The following is a 22,471-nucleotide window of genomic DNA, read 5'->3' as shown; positions in this document are numbered from 1 at the left end:
ATTATAAGTCAGTTATTTTAGAAATCTGTTATGCGGTAAGTGCCGTGTATATACTCCGTAATGAATGAGAAAATCATACTCATTTCAACATGAGTCACCTTCTCTAAGCAAAGTGATTAATTCACATGAAATAACACTGTAAATGAGAAAGCCTTTCCAATTCAAAATGGTAGCTTACAGGGGAAAAGTACCAAACATGAAAGCAGCAAAAATTCCATGGTACTCTCACACAAGGGAGAAAAGTACAAGTTGTAGAATCAATAAATTCCACTATGAATGTTGACCTATCAAAATTCAGAAGCATAACTAATATATATATACAGATGGATCAGCTCATGCTTTTACAATAAAAGACATATTACAAGATGTGTATTAAAAAGTTAAAAAGAATAATGAAATCCTCAAACATGCACAACCCTCCCTGCAAATACTTCTAACCTCTATCTACGCGCACTACTCCAGATTCAATGTACAACCACCAATATGATTTGTAAACAAGATCATGGTAAACCAGCACGGACACGACATTTTCCAGTCCTCTCAATCAAGTGATTCCAAGGCAAATGATGCATGGTCTTTAATTGGGGTGCATGATTTGTTGGACAATCATGTGGGGAACGATGAAACCCACTCAGCAATTTACTTCAACAGGGAACCAACCCATTCCATATGTGAAATGTAGAGATTCGATTCCATTATTCTTCCTTATTTGAAATTGATGATAGTTTATGTTCAAGGTCTTCAAGTAAATCTTGATATTCAACAAATTTTAGGTGCGACTGTAAAGCACAGATAACATATGCTATATTGATTATTATTGAGTGAACATAATGGCATACTATAATTTCCAACAGTAATCTAAATCAGATATACCTGCAGCGTGGTGCTGTATGCTTTCCATAGCCGAACATCATGTGGGAACAAGTCGAAAAGCACCTATAAAATCTCATCAGAAGAATGCACTTGCCAACAAAGTGAACCTTTGCTAAAATGGGAAAAGATGCCAAAACCATGTCTAAATGCCTCCCTTTACAAAAGAAAAAGCACAATGGGAGTAAAGAAAATGCTATATGCATGTAAGCAATATCACAATGCAATACTTCAGAACGTCTTAATAGGGTAGCAAGGACAACTATCCATTCTTTGAACTTTACAGAGCACATGTGAGCAAGGAGAAAGTCTGCATCCAACCGGCTCTGTAACGTTTCCATCTGAAGCTGAATGCCTTTTACAAATGCAAGATCATGTTACCACTAAATCAAACTGAGTTCCTTTTACAAATGCAACAAGCTTGGAGAGCTCTTTCCCGGACATCAGGTAACTAGCATGGTTTTCTAAAATATTCTTAACAGAGGTGCGACAGTTAAAACAATTCACTAACTTATTGAAATGCACACAAACCTTTTATCCAATAACTGCCTCCTCTCACTAGAACGAAAAAGAAAACATCCTAAAAATCTGGGGGATAATTTATCTGAATCACTTGATGTCTGGTCGTATTCCCTACCGGATCTGAGCAAGAACCTCACCTGAGCACCCAACACAGAATGTTAAGAAAAACATCACAATCGCCAGTGTAATACTACTTGACCAACTAAAGGGGAACAATGTAAGTGTTTCTGATAGAGAGACGCCTTCTACTAAAAGGTTGGGCTGTGTTACAAAAGGAGAGGTAAGTAGCCGTTAAGTGCTAGTTTTAGGAGTTGTTAGCATGGTCTAGCTGGCTGATAGATTAGTTAGACTCTATTTCTCACTGCCTATAATAATTAAGTTATAGTTAGTTTAGTTTACTATGCATTTTCTGTTGTGAATTCTGTTAGGAACTGGAGAGACTTCCTCTCCCTGAGTTGGTAGTTCTCACTGTGTAGAATCTTTTAGGAAGTGCTAATTGGCAATCCCTGTGCAGCAATAAAGTCTACATGTTCTGCTAGTGCTGATTCTATCAGTTTCAAAACGATACCAGTTCCCCCAGCAAGCTCATACAAAGATTCATCATGTGTTGCCTGTGTATGACAAACCACATCAATGATATCACTTATGTGTGTGTTTCTGTGTGTGTGTGTGTGTGTGTGTGTCTCTGAGAGAGAGAGTATATTATTAGAAGCAAACTATCCCAAACCTGTAATAACCGCAAAGCACAGTACCCACTAACAGCAGGACCCTCATGTTTAGCAATCACATGTAATAATGTAATATTTTACATAAAATAAATATGATTATATTTGATAATAAAAAGTTAAAAACATCATACAGACACATACATTTCTTTCAAGAGGGAATGACACTTCCGCAAGTTCCATGGACTCCATGCATATCTAGCAAGTGCATATCTCTGGCTGTGATTATTATTCTACTTCCTGGTCCAAACCAATCTTGATTCTCGCCTAAATTCTCTAAACAATTCACCTCATTTACATCATCAAGGACAAGAAGAACCCCTAATTTCACAAAGCATGTTTGATCATATTTTTTCCGTCTTCTGTGGCATGAAAATGACTAGTTATGTTCAAAGATGCAAGAAGGCCTCTTTGTAAGTGAACAAAACCATTTTTTGCAGACAACTCTCGGACATTTCTCATGAAGCAACAAACTTTGAACTCTCCTCGGATGGCTTCATATACTGTTCTAGCGATAGTTGTCTTACCTATGCCACCCATGCCCCATATCCCTACAAAGCAAACATCATTCAACCCAATGCCTATGAGTTTTATCGCTTCCTGCAACCTTGAAGTAATCCCAACATGATTTTTCGTGCAAGATGGCAATTTTGGAATTAGCTTTCTGTGTATGTGTTCAGCAATGCTTTCCACAAATCTTGCCTCATGTCTGAAAAATCATAAAGCGAATAAAAGTCATACTTATTGTTTGTCGACCAAGAAAACATTAGCAAAATAGTTTAACCAGATTTCTCGTTATAAAAAATAAGCAAAGATATCATTTTTCTAGCATGAAACTATGTAGTATAAATATTAGCGTAAAACCCCTCCCCGGTTCCTAACCATTTACGAAATTGACCTGACGCCCCCCTCACCATTGGAAATTAACAACGCGATCCTTAACCATTCTCTCCGTGTGACCAAAAGAACCCTCTTACCGGTTCTTCCGGTTACTTTTTACCCGAAAACCGACAAGAGGGTATTTTCGGTCACACGAGAGAATGGATAAGGACCGTGTTGTTATTTTCTAATGGTATAGTCTCCCCATACTCAATTAAGAGGTTGCGGGTTCGAGTCTTCTATTTTGGAAAAAAAAAAGTAAGAACTTTAAAGAAGGTGTAATTAAAAATTAGCTGTTAAACATTAGTAAACAAAATTCTAATTTGGTACGTCAAGACATATAGCCCATAGAACTAAACATTAAACAACACATAGGTTATTCTTTATCTTAATCACAGATCAAAACAACTGAAAACTTAAAAAAATGGAAACTAAGTTGACATTGGTACTCACTATGGCGTGCAGATTTTCTCCTTCACTCTGTAATGAATCTGAATCTGTCTTGTCATGCTTGCCAAATCTCTTGTGTTGCTGCTGCAACAAAAGATTCAAAACATGACATCTCAAGCCATCTTCCTAAAAACCCTCTAACCCATTAAAAAATTCGCTATAACCTCATTGCAACAATTTACACATGAAACCAAAATTATCATTTTTTTTCTCAAGATATTTTATGGAAAAAAAAAAAAGTAGAAAGCCATCACACATGAATTCAAATACAACCTCCAAATGCTGAATTCATATTCTTCCTCATCCCCCTTTTTCCATATTTAGATAAACACAAGATTTTCATTTCTTTCTGGGATCACATGGCAGTTGGATGGGCAATGAGCTGTGTCAAAAGCTTCAAATATGTGGAACCATTTAGCTGAAGAGATCTAAGCTAGGCAATCATACATGTGTAGAGCAACCACGAGGATGTTATTCCTACAAGGTGAAAAATCTGAGATCATTCCATATCCAGTTCAAGAGTTGCTTTTCTTTTCCCTGTTTCAGATTTTGGTTTCTTGAAATCTTGAATGTCTTGCTTACGCACCCAACGTGCACTAGATCTCCGTACTTGGATATTAATACTAGGAGTACCGGGAAATAGCATTTGGAAGCAATTGTGTTGGCATAACAGCTTACTAAGATAGTAACCGTTCACGTAGACAATGTACACATTCTCAGAAGATATACCCGACGACGCCTTCAACAAACTCTTGTTGATGAATTCTTTACCGTTGCAGATCACCGATGGTTTTTCCGATGAGAACAAAAAACCTTGTAATAGGAAGCAGAGAGCAAGTGCGATGGTTTCAGTTGAAGGGCAATTATGCGAGAATGAGACTGATACTCCGTTACCTTCTTCGTGATGCTCAAACCATGCTGGAATTTTCTTCCTACTGAACCACATTTGAAAGAGGTCTTCACGATCTTGACTAGCTGATTCTGCAAAGCCACAACACGCCTTTAATATAACATCATTCGCATTGGATGCATCCAGTGAATCACAATCCCGTGCTTGTAGTTCTCTTAGACTTAATGGAAGCTCTGGCAAAACCTTCAAGCGACGGCAATTATTTAGCTTTAGACGTGTAAGTCTGGGAAGTTCATGGATACTTATTGGAACCCTTAAAAAATTGTTCTCCGATAAATCCAAATCAGTCAAGGACGCTAAGCGGCCAAAATCGGTCGACTCTTCTCTAGATGTGCTAAAACATCCTTGTAATTTCAGGCTACTCAAAGAGGTCAAGTGAGAGAGAGAACACAAAAGTCCAACAATATTTGGGCTGCCAGAATAATCCTTAACTGTGAGGGACTCTAACCCATGAGTGCTGTATGGAACACAACTAAGCTCCACCAATCTACTCAACCTCAACTTCTTTAGGCCAACGAAACATCCAAGTGGGAAGGGAAGACTAGTAAGCTTGTAGCATCCAGTTAAGTCCAACTCAGACATGCCAGCCAAATTTCCAAGCGTGGTGGGTAGCTCTTCTATACCTGTACGTTTCAAAATAAGAATCGACAACTGTTTCATACATTTTCCAAACTCTGGCAGTCTTCTCAAACTACTGCAACATTCTAGATCTAGTCTCTCGAGTGAACTCATCTCTAATTTATCTCCAAGTGTTTCAAGTCTCTCACATCCCCTTAAATTCAATTCAACAAGGCTCTTGTGGTGTGCCAGAGATGGGTGAAAATAATTCAGCTCCTCACATCCATCAAGATCAAGCGTTTTAAGATTGGGAGCCCCAGAAAGATCTGGCATTTCCTTCAGCTCCTTGCAGTAGGAGAGATTCAAGTGCACTAACTTTTTTAGAACCTGAAAAAACATAAAGAAATATCACTTGGTTACTATTTTTGCTGGAAATGTTAATGTCATAACATTTGATAGAGCTCTTCATGAAAAGGTCTACCTTCTTTCCATCCCATAACTGTACAATTTTACTATGAGACAGATCAATTTCCACAAGTTCATAGCGTTGATGATCTCTAAAGGGCAGAGTTTCCATCGGACAATCTGTCCAGTGCAAAACCTTTAATGCACAAGGAATATCGTAGAGAAGAATGGGAAATCTCTCACCATCTAAAATGAGAAGGTTTAACTTGCATATATTTGAGAAAGATAAATATCTTATATCCAAGTCTCTCCAATTTTCTTCAATCTCACAGTACATATCATGTAGAACGATGCTATGAGTTGCTTCAATTTCCTATAGACACACAAAACTAAGTAAATAAACAAACAATTAAAAAAACTAATGAAAAAACTATACTGATTGAGATAACCATAAAAACAAAACATAGTTTTAGTTATCTGGATAGAATATTAAATACATTGTCAAATTCTTATTTTAATTCTATTCATCCTATAGTTGAGAAAAAACGACACTTACCTTCTTTTGAGTAAGTACAAAATCAACATCCTCGTAACACCACAATCTGCTACGCTTACTAGCATCATTTGGAGATTCTTGAATTACAATAAGTTTGCCCATTTCTTCAAGCAGATCATGCATCCCCAAACTCATATTCGTTTATAGTGACCAATGATCTATTAATCAAAATATCAAGACCAATTACAGCATGATGACCACATCCTTCTAATATCTTTCTTACATAATCTTGCGGATGTCCTTTAAAGAAACAAGCAATATCTAGAAAAATATCCTTTTCCATAGAATCTAAACCATCATAGCTTATTTTCAGTACGTCAATAATTTCAGAATGTGAAGACTTCTTTATTTTTTCAATGGCACTATGCCAAACCGCAATAGGTCTACCATTAAGATAGGAACCCAACACTTTAAGTGCCAATGGAAGACCACCACTGTACTTGACCACTTCTTCGGACAAATCCAAAAACCCTTCTGTAGGTTCTGCTGCTTGTTTAAAAGCTTTCAGACAAAAGAGGTTAAAGGCTTCACTTTCCACTAACCCTTCAACCATATAAGTTTCAAGCACCGCTTGTTCCTTTAGCACCTCTACGTCTCTAGTTGTGATTATTATTCTACTTCCAGGACCAAACCAATCTTGCTCCCCAGCCAAATTCTCTAATTGTTTTTCATGATTTACATCATCAAGAACAAGAAGTACCTTTTTAAGACGTAGAGAGTTTTGAATTATTGTCCTCCCATCATACTTGTTATGAACAGCATTTGAATTTATATTCACCTGATCAAGAAGTTGTTTTTGTATACGGACAATATCTTTTTTCTCACATTGCTCTCTTACGTCTGCAAGAAAGCAAGTAACTTCAAATCTACTTCGAACGGTTTCAAAAACTGCTCTAGCAATAGTTGTCTTACCAATCCCGCCCATTCCCAATAGGCCTATATAGCGAACATCATTCAATCCAAGGCCTATTTGACTAATCACTCGTTCGACTCTTGAATCAATCCCTACAAGATTCTTCATTGAAGAGGACAACTTCGGAATCAATATTTCATGGATATGCTGAGCAATGTTTTCCACAAGTACTGCCTCATCTCTATTCAGGGAATGATAATTTTTGTTAGTCTCGCAAAACTGCAAAACATTAGAAGAATCATAAAGCAACAACTTCTATTTTAAAAATTATTATTAGAGAACGAAAAACAATATACATATTGCTAAAGTAATTTTGACAATTCACACATGGGTCTCTCTAATATAAAAAATTAAGCCACATATCACACCAATCCAATTACTTAAAAACAATATACATATTGCTAAAGTATTTTTGACAATTCTTATTTATTGAGTTAAAATAAATGCCTTTACCGTTTTTTCTGAGTTAAAAAATAAATAAATAATAAAAAATAGAAAGAAAGTAATAAACATTATCCTTATTATGCAATTTGCTATAGTTAAAGCCCTTAAGCATATTTTACTTCTTTTCTATGATTAATCTATTATAGAAGTTTTTTGGAAAAAAAATTGACACAGTGATTCAAAATGACTTTATAAAATTGACCCTGCATTCGTTATCAAGTGGAGCATTGCTGCATTAGCATCAAAATGGTTATATAAAGGACGATATAGAGCATTTGAATTTGTTGTGTAAAGATGTAAAATTTTTTATTTGTAAATATGGACAATACGGTGCCGTAGGCTTTTTTTTTTTTAATCCCATGCATATCAAATCAGTCATTAGACAATCCAACATTTGTGTATAAATTAAACATGTTATTTTACAGATTTATATACTTTATACTTTAATATATATTTTATTCAATAATTATTTTTTTATGAATATATAACATAGTTGATGACTTTGAGATAAGAAGTGAGATCTAATCTATAGTTTTGTTGGATTATGGATTTAAAAGTTTGAACGTGAATAGTTCATAAATTGTAGAAATAACAAATGAAGTCAAGGATTAGTTAGCTTACTGATTTTTTGAGCTCCAACCAGAATAAGCAGCAACTTGAGATAACGCATCTCTCCATCTTTGAACCTTCTCACCGTCATGTCTCTGTTCGTGTTTTTTGAAAGCTTCCTCAAAGGTACCTATCTGATACCTCACATCACAAGGCTTCACATGGTAGAACACTGTCTCGATCTGTAGCCCCAATTTGTTGTTGCAATCAAGGATTTTGCATAGTTCATCCAAGCACCATGTGGATGAAGCGTAGTTTGGTGAGAAAACTATGACTGCAAACATAGACTCTTCAATTGCTTTGAGGAGTTCATCTGAAATAACATCGCCTTTGTGAAGGTTGTTATCATCTTTGTAGGTTGTGATTCCCTTTCTGTTGAGGGCGGCATATAGATGGCTAGTAAATCCTCTGCGAGTGTCTTCACCCCTGAAACTCAAGAACACGTGATAGGTGCATGCTCTTGTTGGTGGTGGAATTGAACCAGAAGAGGAGCCGGATGCCATATGTTAGAGCTTAGAAGCTTCAAGAACTGAATTGTATGAGTAGCAGAAGATCCAAGAGTTGTGTGTGGTTGAAGACGGAATCAGAGTTAACGAGATCACTCAAGAAAGACTTGTGTGCAAGAGAGAAAGGAAAGTGAGGTGGAGGTTGCTTTCTGCTTGGTGCGAATAAATAATATATTAATGAATGAGACACGAAACAGTGAAGACACGAGTCAACACTTTTTAACTTTAATATTGAAGAAATGGTTCTGCTTTGAGTTGTTATTGAAAGTTGGTGTATTTCACCTAGCTCTGCAGGTTACATTCCAAGAGATTGGAGGGTCAGTTTTCGTTCAGATGAAATTAGAGGGTCAATTTTTTAATTTTCAATTTAAATTTTTTTTATTTGTAAATCTGACCCATTAATTTGTCGTATGATAAAAATAAAAAAAATTAACCACCCACAAATTGAATTCGAACTTATCATTTTAGAAATTTGACTAAGATTTTAAAACACCTAGCTTTCCCATGACTGAAAATAACGACAATTTCCGTTACTTAAAAAATGATCCAAGCTCAATTCGTTTTTTTTTCCCCTTATTTTTATACTGACTAGTCACTAGCAATTTATTATATTATTATTATTATCATAACGATATTAGGCTTAGTACACGTTGTAATAAAATATATATTAGAATACAAAATATATAATAAAAACAAATTAAATAATATATGTATTTATATATAAATATATAATAACTGATTTTAGTAGTTAATTTAGTATTTTTTATTATCATAATATATAGAATTTAGCAAATTTATACTCTAAAAATACATTTTAAAATAATAATAAAAATTTTTAATAACGAGTATCTATTACTACATCTAACTAATAACGAAAATTTAATTTGGACCGATTTGAGATAGGACACGTAAATTTTATCTGCGTCGGATTTAAGACAATAAAACTAATTCGAATTTAGGATCCTAACAATAGACCTAGGTTGATCTTACTCACTTAACTTAATATTTTGAGTCATTACTGTAATAAATACTATACTATTAAATATGATTATATTTAGTATATATAAAAGTTAGGTATACTTACAATAGATTTTATAATCAAACTAAAAAAATTTCTAATTATCTTTTTTATTTTATTTTAAATATTATTTACTATTTTATTGAAAAAGTGAATAATAATAATAATTATTTACATAATTAAAATAGATCATCCTAATATATACATAACACTACATATATCAAAGATTATTATATGTGATAAATTATTTCTTTATTTTTCTAAAAATAATTTATATGTAAATTAACTAATCTTTATAACATACGATCTATTGCATAATTTTTCTCCTCTTAATATGGATAAATTGATGAATTTAATATATAAAATATAATTTATATTATTTAACATACGAAATAAGTAACTTAAGCCATTATCTAAGATAATAAATATAATAGTATAAATACCTACATATTTATTAGTATTAAAAAAAATACAAATAATATAAACATGATTTTTTTGGTAGAAAAATAATAATAAAGGTTATTAATTAAGTTAATTACATAATAAAAAATTATGAATAATTTTTTAAATAATAAAAAATAATATCACTATTTTCACATATTAAAAGTTTATAAAAAAATTTAGACAATAAATCAATCCTCAATAAATTATACATTAGCTCTGTTAAAAAAAATTAACTAATAAATTAGATATTATTATTTGTGTACTAATATATATATATATATATATATATATATATATATATATATTATCAATTATTAAGTTATAATTAATTTCTAACTCAATTTTTGGTAATTAAAATTTAAATGATTGAAATTATTAAATACTGAATATTTTGCAGCTAACTAATTTTGTTTTTGTTATTAAAATTTTAAAAAAGGTGAGTTGTTAATCAATTCTGAATTCAAATTTAAATTTGTTTAAGAAAATATTTTGAATTTTTTTCACTAACCAAAATTAATTTTAAAATGAAAAAATATCTTATACATCATATTATAAAATAGTGTAGTCATTCATTTTTTTCTTTAATGGCAATTATTGTCAAATAAAATGATATAAAAATAGAAAAAAATATATTCCAATCTAGGAATAATAATTCATTTTTCAATAGAATAAATTATATATTGAATAACAAAAGTTATTATAGTTTCTTTTTACACAAATTAATATACTCAACTATGGTGTTTTGGTAATATTACCAAAAAATATTAATTAATCTAATAGTTTTTGTAATGACATAAGTAAGTTTAGAAGCTTAAAAATTATGTCATAAAATATAAAATTTTAACCGGTAATAACGTTGATCATATTGTTTGACTTCCTGAATGAATATGATAGTAATAAATAAAATTATCACAGTTCAATTTTAACAAAGGCAAATCTCCACATGTATTGCTATCATCAATGACAATTGTTCTATTTTCAAGACAAATACTATTTTCTTTTACTGTATTTTCTAACTTGGCAGGTCGAGAACTAATCCTCCACGGATTGAAGCTCCATTTATTAAGGATCTGCCGCTAGCCAATGAGTTATTACATATACAAGGCGAAATTCGAAACTCTAATACTTACTTAGGTAGACGAGTGAAATGACCACTAAATCAATTCAAATCGATTAAGACAAATACTAATTATTTTTAATATTTTTAACATTAAAAATAATTAAACTTTGATTTTAATTATAATTTTGTAAAATATTTATAGTAATAATTATTATATATATTTTTTGTTTAATCTCTTTTAATAAAAAAAATTTATATATTTTTATTAATTATCCCATAAAGTGTACACTAGTTAATTAATAATAATTGAGTTGTAAATTATTTGGATTATACTTTCCACATGCAAGGGTTATTCAGTTGTTACACAATAAAAACCAGTTCAATTTTTACTAGCAGACTAGCAGATGCACTATAAATAACTACCTTTAACGTAAACTACGTTCGGAAAAAGAAAAAGGAGACAACGATGGTTAAATACAACTACAGTTTAAAGCAAGCAAACCAGAAGTCAGATGCACAAGTACAGCCTTAACCAAACATACACATACCAATACAAATACTTCAGAAGCAGTACTTAATTTTGAAAGTTACTTAAATGATATAACAAGAAATCAACAATAGGCGTTAAATCTAATAGTACCTGCTCATCTTCAACCTACTACGCTGCTCTCTTTAGGATAGGATCACTACTGAAGCCGCTTCCTTCTCTTTGCCACCTCATCTCTAGGAATGGCACAAAATTAAAGCCGACACATGTCACATTTCCGAGGTTTGATTACTGATTTGTCACACTTCCTAGACAACTGCTCAAAGAAGAAAAGAAAATGTAGAAGGAACAAGGTTATTCGATTTGCAAGAATATCAATGATAAGAGTAGTGCATTTCTTTTCTTAATGTCCTTTTTATCCAAATTATCTAGGCTTTGATTTCGATAAGGTCAACTTAGCAACAGTGTAAATGTGTAATACAATGTTGGTACACAAAGGGAACATTAAGCAAAATTCACATTGTCGATAAAAACATGTTTTACTAAATAAAAAATAAGAACTATGCTTCTCAGTAAAATAGTGGTTTGTAGTCTTGTTTTTTGGATCCATATTACAAAATAGATGATTTTTTCATTTATTTATGATGAAATTATGAAATAAGCACCAACAAAAGAAGAATAATGCACACTAGGATGGTAAATGCAAGTGTTCTCATACCAACTAGAAGGTCACATGAACATGTACACTCTGCTCCCCTTCTCGATTTGGTATCTGAGTTCCTACGCCATTGCTTTCCTTCTTCAGTAAGGCTGACATTGCACTAAATCGTTCTGCATACTCTAACATCAATGATATTTCTATATCACATCTATTCTCCAATGCAAGAAAGAATCTGGACTCTACTTTTGCATATCTCTGCATAATATCCAAGACCAATCCCAACTTCTTTCCCAACTCCAATGTCAACTCCTCCTTCAATCCCTGAGACAGTAAACAACTGTCTAAGTCTGAGATGCGTATCGGCTGGACCCCGCACTCTTTGACACTACTCAATCCAACAAGGTTATCCCCATTATCAGTTGTTTCACAGAATTGAAAACGAAGTTGAACTTCATGATTTTCAAGAATGCTGCGACAATGGAACGCATCATACCATACATAAACATGATCCGCCGAATCACTGATAATATTGCCATCTAATATACCACTGCATCCTACCTTTCTGCTATCTGCCGAGTAGCATTGACATCGGATGTTAACATTACTCTTCCCCTTTGAAAGAACCACACAGTAAATGAAACCCAGACAGTTGGAAGGCTCAGGAAGTTGAATGGTTATGGAGGATGACTCAGTTCTTCGATATGCGAACTCCCTTGGGACTCTGCTTCCTGCAAAACAAACCCCAACTCTTGTATTGTATTTATAGCAGTTTGATGCATTAAAAAATGCATCGTTCATCATTATTAACTGGGCGCATTCCTCAATGATCTCAACTGAATTTTCACTCAGTTTCGTGCATTTTTTTAATGAAATGAGTGTGTCCTTTCCTTTCATTTTCCCTAAAAAACTCATCAAAGTCGATACCGACTCCAAGGATGTGCAATTATCTGCCCAAAACTCTTTGATTAATGGTGGGAGCTCTGGTAGAGACCGAATCTTGCAGCAATTCTTTAAGGACAGAATCTCCAACTCCTTAAGATTCTTGATGCTTGCCGGCAGCTTCTCCACACTGCTTCCATCTAGCCTTAATTCATTAAGCTGAGATAAGAAACTGATGTTGTCAGGGAGTTCACAGAGTTTATCACATTGCTTCAAATGTAGTATTTTTAAAGCCTGTAGGCCGCTGCATAGGACATGTAGCTTCTGTTTGTTAATCGATTCATTGCTAGATATTTTAAGCTCCTCAAGAGATTTCAGGGAAGATAATTCATCTGGAAGATTCTCAAGTCCTAAACCTTCAAGATTGAGCCACACAAGCTTGTGAAGACGCCCAATTGATGAGCACAATTTCTTGATTCCTGTATTGCTTAAATCCAACCTTTCAAGTAAATCTGATGTCACTGAAAATTCCTCAAGACTTAAGCAGCCATCAAGATTGATTTCCTTCAAAGATGGTAAATGCTTCTTACATTCAAGTCTCTCTAGTTTTTTGCACCCATCCATCTTCAAAGTAACAAGTTTATCCACAGATAAATCAGATACATGTATGGCACATAAACTTTCACAACCTGAGAGATACACCCATTTAAGTTTAGGCGCCTTAGACAAATTTGGAAGCTTCATCAACTTTTTACATCCACTTAGGTCAATTTTCTCTAAATTCTCAAGATCCTGTGACAATGCAAAATAAAATTCACAATGTGAAACTCTCTTAAGTAACGCCAAAAATATATGCATACATTCATGTGCATGTACGAGAAAGAGTGTGTGTATGTATACACAAACATACGCGCACACATTTCGTATTTACATACCTGCACTTGCTGCCAAAGTTCTTCAACATTGCTGTCCCGCAAGTGAATCTCAAAGAGCAGCTTAGCACCAAATTTTGGTGGAAGAGACTTAAAAGGGTATCCATTCCATTCAAAGTACACCAACTTATTGGAAATGGACTTGAGAAGTTCAAGATGGGACACATTCCATGATATTGATTTACCGAATCTAAGAAATCTTAAATTGATCATCTTGTTGAATGCATTAGCACTCAAGTCGAAATCAATTTCAAATGAGTTTAATGTTATGCCTTTAACCATTGGAGCCTCCTGATACATGAAAGTCAAAAACTCTAAATTAGCCATAATTTCCATCTAAAAACATGAATTTAAAAAAAAAAAAAAGTCAGGGTATCTCTTACTTTTTCAGATTGCAGCGCATCAGAAACGTCTTCCCTATCCCTTAGTCGACTTCGTCCACTGGGGTCCTCACATTCTTCACTAACTATCTTCCAACCCACTTGTTGCAACAAGTCATGCATCCGTATTTTATTGTTGGATGATATTGTTATTAGAGCTTTATTGACAAGCGTGTCTATTCCACATTCTGCATTCAAACCACTAGCGCTAAGCATCCTTTTGGTAAGGTCCGCATCTTCTCCCTTGAAAAAGAATGCAATGTCTAAAAATATGTCCTTCTCTTGTTTATCCAATCCGTCAAAACTCACTTGTAACACCCTCTGAACTCCATCAAGGGGATACTTCTCGATTTTTCTCAATGCATCTTCCCAAAACTTGAGATTTTTTGTATGCAGAAATCTTCCAAAAACTTTTAAAGCTAATGGAAGCCCGCCAGCATAACGAACTGCTTTTTCTGAGAGATCCTTAAATTTCTCTTCAGGAAGTTCTTTCTCAAAGGCATGTAAGCTAAAAAGATTTAGAGAATCAGAGTCATTCAACACCTTGAGCTCATATATTTCATTAACTTTCCATCCTTGAAGTATGTCCCTATCTCTTGTCGTTATAATGAGTCTGCTACGTTGGTGTATGTCACCGACCTCTTGAAGTAAAACTTCTAATTGGTCAACACAACTCACATCATCAAGTACAATGAAAACGTTCGAACTCCTGATCTTTTTCTTAATTGAGGAGGATTTTTCAAAATCACACGAATGAATTGGTTCATTTAGCAAACTGAGAAGCTTGTCAAGTAAGTATGTCTTCCCACGTCTGTCAAATTTTTCTCTTACACCTTCCAAGAAGCATGAACTGTCATATCGGGGAAAGTGTTTGGCAAACAGAGCTCTAGCAATGGTTGTCTTACCTACTCCACCCATGCCCCAAATTCCAATTACTGAATGCTGTTTCAGCAATGACTCAAGTTCTTCAAAGACTTCATCATTTCCAATGACACCTTCTATTTTATTGGGGCATTTCTGGTACAGCTTTGTCCTAATATCCTTAACAATATCCTCGACAAGTTGAGACTCGTCCTCCCTAACATATAAATAAGAGAAATGTTAACTGTTAAGGGTCAATATTTTGTATTAATATTAGTTAATATTTTTTACTAATATTTTATTTTATATTATTAAAATTTAATATTTAATATTCAAAATTAATTAAATATTATGAAAATCATAAATTTTATTAGTGATGTAATATTATTATATAAATAATAAACAAAAAAATATAAGGATGTAAATATCAACAGAAAAGGCTATAAAGGATTGAGTGCTTTCCTTCAAAGAAATATGCCAATGATGGAGGTATAAAAAGTTAAAAACACTAAAGTGACTAATTTAAAATATTTAAAAAATAAATTTTAAAGAAAGATAATCTTTTAAAAATAAATTTATTAACAATAACAATAACAATAATAATAATAATAATAATAATAATAATAATAATAATAGCCAAAGTAGTAATTATTATAAATTTTATCGTAATAATAATAGCCAAACATGCATACATAATTTATTATATTTTGTAACTTTGTTTTATGCGTGTTGGATGGATATATGTTGGATTGTTGGCCAAAAGCCCAAAACATTGTTGACTTTCTTTTCTTGTTATCGTGCGGGTGTGCATGAGTCGGGTAAAATCGGGTTTGATGTGATCCAGATCTGATCCGAAATATATATCGGGCTTATTTGTTGGATCCGAACCTGATCCAAGACCCGATAAAACCTATACATTTTCGGACCACGATTATACCGAGTAAAAACCAAGTGAAAATTGGGTCGTTAACATTATATTACCTTGATACCTTCGTGTAAGTTAGCATGTAAAAATATCAAAATTCCAAGACTCCAACCATTATTTGACATGGTAAAATTCACTTTAGAAAAATATAACAAAAACCAACTCTTCTCTAAAATTAAAGTATAACTATAATCAATACTAATATTGTCTAATAACACTAAATATTTAAATCAATACAAATAACACAATATTATGCATTAGTCTAAAGTCTTATGCATTTTAAACATAAAACATTAACTTATAGTCTTATATATAATTACTAATAACACAAAATATTAAGGTTTACAATACTTAAATTCCATATAATAATAGCCATCATCCATCACTAATAATATAAAATATTAATTGTATATGATGACCGAGCCACCGGACCGATTTCGGGTGACCCTGAACTATGGCACGGACCCGACCCGAAATAATGATCGGGTCTATTTTTGAGACCCTTACCCGATTCTAAACCTGATAAAATCACACTAAATTAGTCCCTAAAGTATTCGGGATCGGATCGGGTCTTCGGACCGAGCTGGGTCATGCACACCCGTATGTCTGACCATTTAACATGACTCATAAAATAATATTAACACACAAACTGATCTGAAATGCACTAATTTAAGAGATCGAGTTCTTTGAAATTTGAATACATGAAAATTGATTAGAAATGCTCTGGGTTACTTTTGTAAATAATTTTTTTTATGTATCTCCCTCACCGCCGCTTCCATTGCCACCCTTCTTAAACAGTGAAAACTCACTCTATCAGTGAGCAGAGAAAGCTCACAACAAAGTATCCGATTGCAAAGCTTCAATGGGGATACTGCAAAAGCTAGAAAGCCAAATTAAAGTCTTTTTATATTCTTTGCTTTGTAAAAACTTTGGCATAAAGTAGAGAGCAGAATTCTATAGTTTCCGCAGATCTTCGGATCAAACTTCAAAAAGAAATTGCCGTGCAGCCAAAGGGGGATGGGCTCACTCGCGCACCCATCCTTAACAATAAGCATCGACCAGGTTACTCACAAATTCTAATTAAACTTAGAATGTTACCATATATATCGTTCTTCCGCAAATTAAATTATAAATAATCAACTTAAAAAAAAAGTTAGGTGAGAGTTACCTGTACTTATTAGAGTCCCATCCAGATAAATTGGCAGCTTTGTTGAGAGCCTTTTTCCAACTAGACACCTCCACCTGGAAGGGCACATCTTTCCTTAGATCTGGCTCAAGGTTCGCAAGTGCTTCCCCATAACTCCCTGTCTGCTTCCGTACGTGTGACGGATCTGTCTTATAGAACACAGGTATAACTACCTGCTCCTGTTTGCTTCTGCATTCCATTATTTTGACCAGCTCTCTCAGGCACCATTTTGAAGAAGCATAGTTTTCGGAGAAAACCACGATGGACATGTGTGAGTTCTTGATTGCTTGGGAGAGTTCGGGCCAAACCTCTTCTCCTCTCTTCATCTTGGTATCTATGTATATTTCTATCTTCTGTCGCTCAAGAGCAGAGCGTAGATGGCTTGTGAAGCCGGTACGGGTGTCCTCGCCTCTGAAGCTAATGAAAACATCGTACTTCTTGCCAGAGGAAGACGTCGACATGGTGCCGATTAGCTCGTTTTCGCTAATTAACACGGAGAAAATTGTAAAACGAAATTGTGAGATGTGAAAAGGGAAAACTTGGTAGGACTGAGAGATAATGACGAGATGAAAGATTCATCGTCAACGGCGACTTGGCTTTAGAAATTAATATTAATAATTCTTAATATATAAAAGTAAATCTACCATACTTTTTAAGACATCTTTTTCATGTCAACAACTTTATTCTCTGGTTAGTAGATGTATATGATGAAACATAAACAAAAAAATATAGACATTAAAGATATGGACATAAAATATTTGTATTGATATATTGTGTTTGATAAAAATAAAAAACAAGACACACATATTTAAAAAAGATTAAATTATCCTTCGTTCAACTATAAATTTTACTATTATTACTGTACATCCATTACTCTAAACATTGCATGTTATTACCATTGAATTTTTATCTCTTTTAATATTTTTTATTTCTTCTAATATCATCTTAAATTATCATTTAAATATTAAATATATATTTTTTTCTAAAAAAAATAGAAAACTAAAATTTAGAATTTATCAAAGATTAATCAAAATTTAAATAAATAAAAAATTAAATGTACAATTTTTTTTCTTGAAGAAAATAAAAAGATAAATTTAGTTGTAGAATCTAAAAGAGAAAGAGAAAAAAGAAAGGTTTAGGGAGATAAGAGGAAAAATTTTAAAATTTCAATAAGGGTAAAAGAGTAAAAAATTAGTGTCTCACAAGTTGTGCCTTAGTGTCTCACTAAATTGGAGGTACACAAATTTAGTGTCTCCGTGTTCTTCCGTGTTTTTCAAAAATCTGTGTCCAACTCAAAACTCTAAGGTGTAAGGGGAAAAGAGTAAAAAATTAGTGTCTCACAAGTTGTGCCTTAGTGTCTCACCAAATTGGAGGTACACAAATTTAGGCTTAGTTTGGTAAAGCTTTTGCTTTTTAAAAGTAGCTTATGAAAGCTGTCTTTTAAAAGACAACTTTTTAAAAGCTGCAGCACTTACGTTTGGTAAAATCAAATTAAAAATGGCTTTTAATAAGTACAAGCACCATAATTGTGTTTGGTAAAACAGCTTTTAAAAGTTGAAAAAATTATAATAAACATGTTTATAACAAAAAAATAATTTCTTTTTTCAAATTCTTTAAAATTTTATATAATATTTTAAAATAAAATAATGTTAAAATAAAAAATTCATAATAAACATAAATATAATAAATAAATTCTTCTATTTTTTAACTTTAAAATTTTATATAAGTATCATAAAAATTTATTTTATCCTAAACATCATTACTAAAAATATTAAATTACCTAAATTACTATAATCTAATTTTTTCCACCAATCAAACTTGATGCTATATTATTTCGAACCATCTCCATAGTTCCAAGAAACTCATCTCCAACTTTTTCAACTCCATTTTCAGCTTCACCTTCATAGCTATATCCATCTTCTTCTTCAAGCTCAACGTCCATCTGATCATATTTTTTAAACTTACGATCACTTGTAGAATAACGTCTAATGTAGTTATGCAGAGCCATTGATGCAATAACAATTTGAATTTGTTTTTTATAGCTAAAACTAGGCATATCTCGTAAAATTTTCCATCTCTTTTTCCAAACTCCAAATGTACGTTCTATCACGCTTCTAAGTGAAGAATGAGCATAGTTATATATTTCGTAGTATCCAGAAGGTCCATTAACACGACGAAATTCTGGCAAATGATATGTTGCTCCTTTGTATGGTCCTAGATAACCTTTCTTTTCTGGATAGCCTGCATCTACTAAATAGTATTTACCTGTATATTATTAAATGAAAGAAAACATGATAAGAAATTAAATCTATATATGGAGTATATAATTTAATCTTAAAGATAATCAAGTATTATCTGGTGGAGGTTTTGGAAAGTTCAACTCAGATGTACCAATTGCATATAAAAATACTCTTGTGTCATGAGCTGTCCCTTCCCAACCGGCCAAAGCAAAAATAAATTCCATATCAAAATTACATGCAGCCATAACATTTTGGGTTGGAATTCCTTTTCTACCAATAAATCGAATTTGGTCTTCAGTAGACACAATCATTGGCACATGAGTTCCATCTATAGCACCAATTGCATCCTATGATTAACATGATTAGAACATTAATTTTACAAATACTATAAAGCAAATTTAATACCAACACATGCAATGAAAGATAATACTTTTTTTGGTAATTATTTATAATATTTTTTAAAATAAATAATATATAAATTACCTTAAAGTGAGGCTAATATCTATCATCATTCTTTAATTTTGTAGGCACTTCTTTAAAATCACGATCCTTTGGTTGTATAATGTCTATGGCCATTTTGCACACAACTTGTAGCACTTCTTCAAATTTTCGACTTATTGTTTCACCGGAATGTTGAAACCACTCCTTAGTTGACTTATTTGAGTTTCCACCTCCTAGTACAAATAGGAACATTGCTAGCATTTCTGCAGCACTTATTCTCCTTGAGGCACATAAACCATAGTTTGTTTTCAAATCATAGCATAGTCTTTTGAAAACATCTTTTTCCATCCTAAACATGCTGCAACAACGGCTATTATTCCCTTCTAATATCTCTTTAAGCCATTTGTTTCCTGTTTGTGTAGAAGTCATGCATGATCTTTTATAGATATACTTATTATAATATTGGAAGACCAAACATGCTGTGGAAGTTAAAACTCGATCAAATTCTTCCTCTTCCTCTTCATCATAATCAATTTCCATATTCCAATACACCGTATAATAATTATATTAAAAGAAAGAACACAAAGATTAAAAAAAATAGAATAATATATCAAGAAAGAAAAGTATTGTAATTTTTATTTGCAATAAAGAAGATCAAATAAAATAAACAAATCCAAGCAAATGAATGTAAACAGCAGACACAACTCATGGTCTATAAAATGAATGTAAACAAATCTTAAAAAAGCTTTGTAAATAAATTATTCTCCTTCTCCTCTTGGACATTCTTTTCGTTCATTAACCACGCAATTTTGACTTCTTTATGCTTTAAGGCAACGAACAGCTCTCTTTTATCTTTATCCAAGAAGAGTCGAGTTGCAAACATATAAATTTGTCCAAGTGGATCTATATCCGGTATAGCATCCAATTCTTCTATTGCTTGAGTTATACTAGGTCCCAAAGTATCATTTTTATTGGAGCTCCTACGTTCCACAGCCTCACAAAGTCTATCAATTTGGTGTGATAATTTCTGAGCACCTCCAACTTTTTTTGCTTTCTTGTAAGTATTAGCATTAGTGAAATTTTTCATTTTTCTTTTAATGTTTATAACACTAGACTCAGGCTCTATATCAGAATCTTCACTATCTTCAAGTTGTGTATCTTTCTTAATTGAAGAAGGAACTATTCCGGAAGATGGAGTCCAAGCGTCTTCTCCTGTTGCAGCTGTTCTTTGAAACATCCTATCCAATGTTGCCTCAAAATCTGGATGAATCCCTTCTTTTCTAAATTTTTTAGCCTTTGGAATAACCTACATAAAATATTGATACTTAGTACTAATTATATATATCAATATGTATGCTACTATGCTTACTAAACTAAGCTTAAGAATACTAACCGCTAATTTTTTAGCCCACCACTCTTCACTTGCATCAATTGTCTTTTTAGCAGAATCCCATCCAAGTCCAGTCTCGTTCCCTTTCAATTGCTTCCAATTCTTCCAATCTACTTTCAACTGATCCCATTTGTTTCTCAATTGTTTTCTATTATATTCTTTTCCCGTAGCTTTTGTGAATTCAACTATCAATTGTTTCCAACCTTTGGTATCAAAATGTGTGCCCGGTTTGCTACCAGCTTCAATACTTTTCACACACAAAACACAAAAGATGTCTACTAGATTTTTGTTCCATTGTGCAATTTCTTTTCCATCATTTTTCTCTTCAGATGTGATCAAATTCATTGTTGTATCCATCAAACTTATCATATGATAACAAAAATTATTCCATAAGTTCATACAAAAATTGAAAGATTGAAAACAAAGTAAATCATAAAATTTTAAGTCAGGTATACCTAAATACTTGTTATGTGGTACACAATAATAAATTTTATAAAGTATTATTATCAATTAATAAGACTAATAAACATACAATATTATTCTATTCTAGTAGGCCAATAATAACACAGGAACCAGATATATTATAAAAACAAAAGAATCATAGAATAATTAATTAACATTACTTGAAAAAAAAATCACAAGAAACAATAAACTGATAATATGATTCATGAATCAAATTTTGGAGTTCTAATTGAATCAATTAACACTTTATTTTGATACTAACTCAAATTTTAGAGACTAATAATTAACATATTTACTTGATTTATTCTCTGTACTAATATAAATAGATTTATCATTAGTCAATAATAAAATTTGTATGTAATCCAATGTTAGTACTGGGTACGTCCATTACCCACCTATGTATATTGGCTCACCTTTACAGATCATAAAAAATGGGACACATATCTCAAATAAACTACTCTTATGATTATATATCTATATTTACATATGTATATACATGTTGTTATTATAATTTGGACTAATGCTCATGCAAAAAAAATTTTATGATTGGTTTTCATAAACCATGTCAACCTCTTTCCGTTTCAAAGAACAGAAAAAAACAAACAAACATAATAGATCTACTGAAAAAATACAAAATTAACACAAAAAAAATAATATAAATAGATAGAAGTTCATACCTAATATGTGATAGAAATGTATTTGTGTTGAAATTTGTGAAGATTAGGTTGAAAAATAAAAAAATATATGAAGATTGTGTT

General features: G+C 32.4%; 5 protein-coding genes across 20 annotated transcripts; all 5 read right to left on the bottom strand.

The window, feature by feature from the left end:
• Positions 1 to 131: 131 nt before the first annotated feature.
• On the bottom strand, positions 132 to 7,994 carry LOC112744164 (disease resistance protein Roq1-like). 14 transcript variants are annotated; one of them, XM_072215016.1, is made up of 9 exons: positions 7,854 to 7,994; positions 5,876 to 7,007; positions 5,396 to 5,692; positions 3,720 to 5,301; positions 3,450 to 3,530; positions 2,262 to 2,826; positions 1,402 to 1,529; positions 874 to 936; positions 132 to 779 (listed from the first exon to the last, which is right to left on the bottom strand). In XM_072215016.1, exons 2-4 carry the CDS (start codon positions 6,008 to 6,010, stop codon positions 3,946 to 3,948), a joined length of 1,788 nt encoding a protein of 595 aa, XP_072071117.1. In that variant the 5' UTR covers positions 6,011 to 7,007; positions 7,854 to 7,994; the 3' UTR covers positions 132 to 779; positions 874 to 936; positions 1,402 to 1,529; positions 2,262 to 2,826; positions 3,450 to 3,530; positions 3,720 to 3,945. The 14 variants fall into 14 exon arrangements, with proteins under 14 accessions (XP_072071117.1, XP_072071116.1, XP_072071113.1 ...); XM_072215015.1 differs by having other exon boundaries at positions 5,876 to 6,969; positions 7,854 to 7,993; XM_072215012.1 differs by having other exon boundaries at positions 3,450 to 3,527; positions 5,876 to 6,969; positions 7,854 to 7,993.
• LOC140173156 (disease resistance protein Roq1-like) lies at positions 6,095 to 8,344 on the bottom strand. The gene is made up of 4 exons (XM_072215974.1): positions 7,854 to 8,344; positions 7,435 to 7,462; positions 6,192 to 7,007; positions 6,095 to 6,115 (listed from the first exon to the last, which is right to left on the bottom strand). The coding sequence occupies exons 1-4, from the start codon at positions 8,342 to 8,344 to the stop codon at positions 6,095 to 6,097; spliced, it is 1,356 nt and encodes a 451-aa protein (XP_072072075.1).
• Positions 8,345 to 8,361: 17 nt separating this feature from the next.
• LOC112743204 (disease resistance-like protein DSC1) lies at positions 8,362 to 17,790 on the bottom strand. Of its 3 annotated transcripts, none has more exons than XR_011871374.1 (6): positions 17,163 to 17,790; positions 14,212 to 15,286; positions 13,832 to 14,119; positions 12,075 to 13,688; positions 11,510 to 11,672; positions 8,362 to 8,496 (listed from the first exon to the last, which is right to left on the bottom strand). XR_011871374.1 is itself a non-coding variant. In XM_025792410.3 (5 exons), the coding sequence occupies exons 1-4, from the start codon at positions 17,639 to 17,641 to the stop codon at positions 12,078 to 12,080; spliced, it is 3,453 nt and encodes a 1,150-aa protein (XP_025648195.1). In that variant the 5' UTR covers positions 17,642 to 17,790; the 3' UTR covers positions 11,340 to 11,672; positions 12,075 to 12,077. The 3 variants fall into 3 exon arrangements, 1 of the variants encoding a protein (XP_025648195.1); XR_011871373.1 differs by having other exon boundaries at positions 8,473 to 8,635; XM_025792410.3 differs by lacking the exon at positions 8,362 to 8,496 and having other exon boundaries at positions 11,340 to 11,672.
• A 1,185-nt stretch (positions 17,791 to 18,975) lies between these two features.
• On the bottom strand, positions 18,976 to 20,401 carry LOC112743203 (uncharacterized). Its single transcript, XM_025792409.1, has 3 exons — positions 19,952 to 20,401; positions 19,656 to 19,767; positions 18,976 to 19,445 (listed from the first exon to the last, which is right to left on the bottom strand). Exons 1-3 carry the CDS (start codon positions 20,399 to 20,401, stop codon positions 18,976 to 18,978), a joined length of 1,032 nt encoding a protein of 343 aa, XP_025648194.1.
• Positions 20,402 to 20,597: 196 nt separating this feature from the next.
• On the bottom strand, positions 20,598 to 21,596 carry LOC112743202 (L10-interacting MYB domain-containing protein-like). The gene is made up of 2 exons (XM_025792408.1): positions 21,255 to 21,596; positions 20,598 to 21,167 (listed from the first exon to the last, which is right to left on the bottom strand). The coding sequence occupies exons 1-2, from the start codon at positions 21,594 to 21,596 to the stop codon at positions 20,598 to 20,600; spliced, it is 912 nt and encodes a 303-aa protein (XP_025648193.1).
• Between the last annotated feature and the right edge of the window lie 875 nt (positions 21,597 to 22,471).

The sequence above is a fragment of the Arachis hypogaea genome, chromosome 14 (assembly GCF_003086295.3).
Source record: "Arachis hypogaea cultivar Tifrunner chromosome 14, arahy.Tifrunner.gnm2.J5K5, whole genome shotgun sequence".
NCBI lineage: Eukaryota > Viridiplantae > Streptophyta > Magnoliopsida > Fabales > Fabaceae > Arachis > Arachis hypogaea.
The sequence above is the reverse complement of the archived record's forward strand: the minus strand, read 5'-3'. Positions and strand labels throughout refer to the sequence as shown.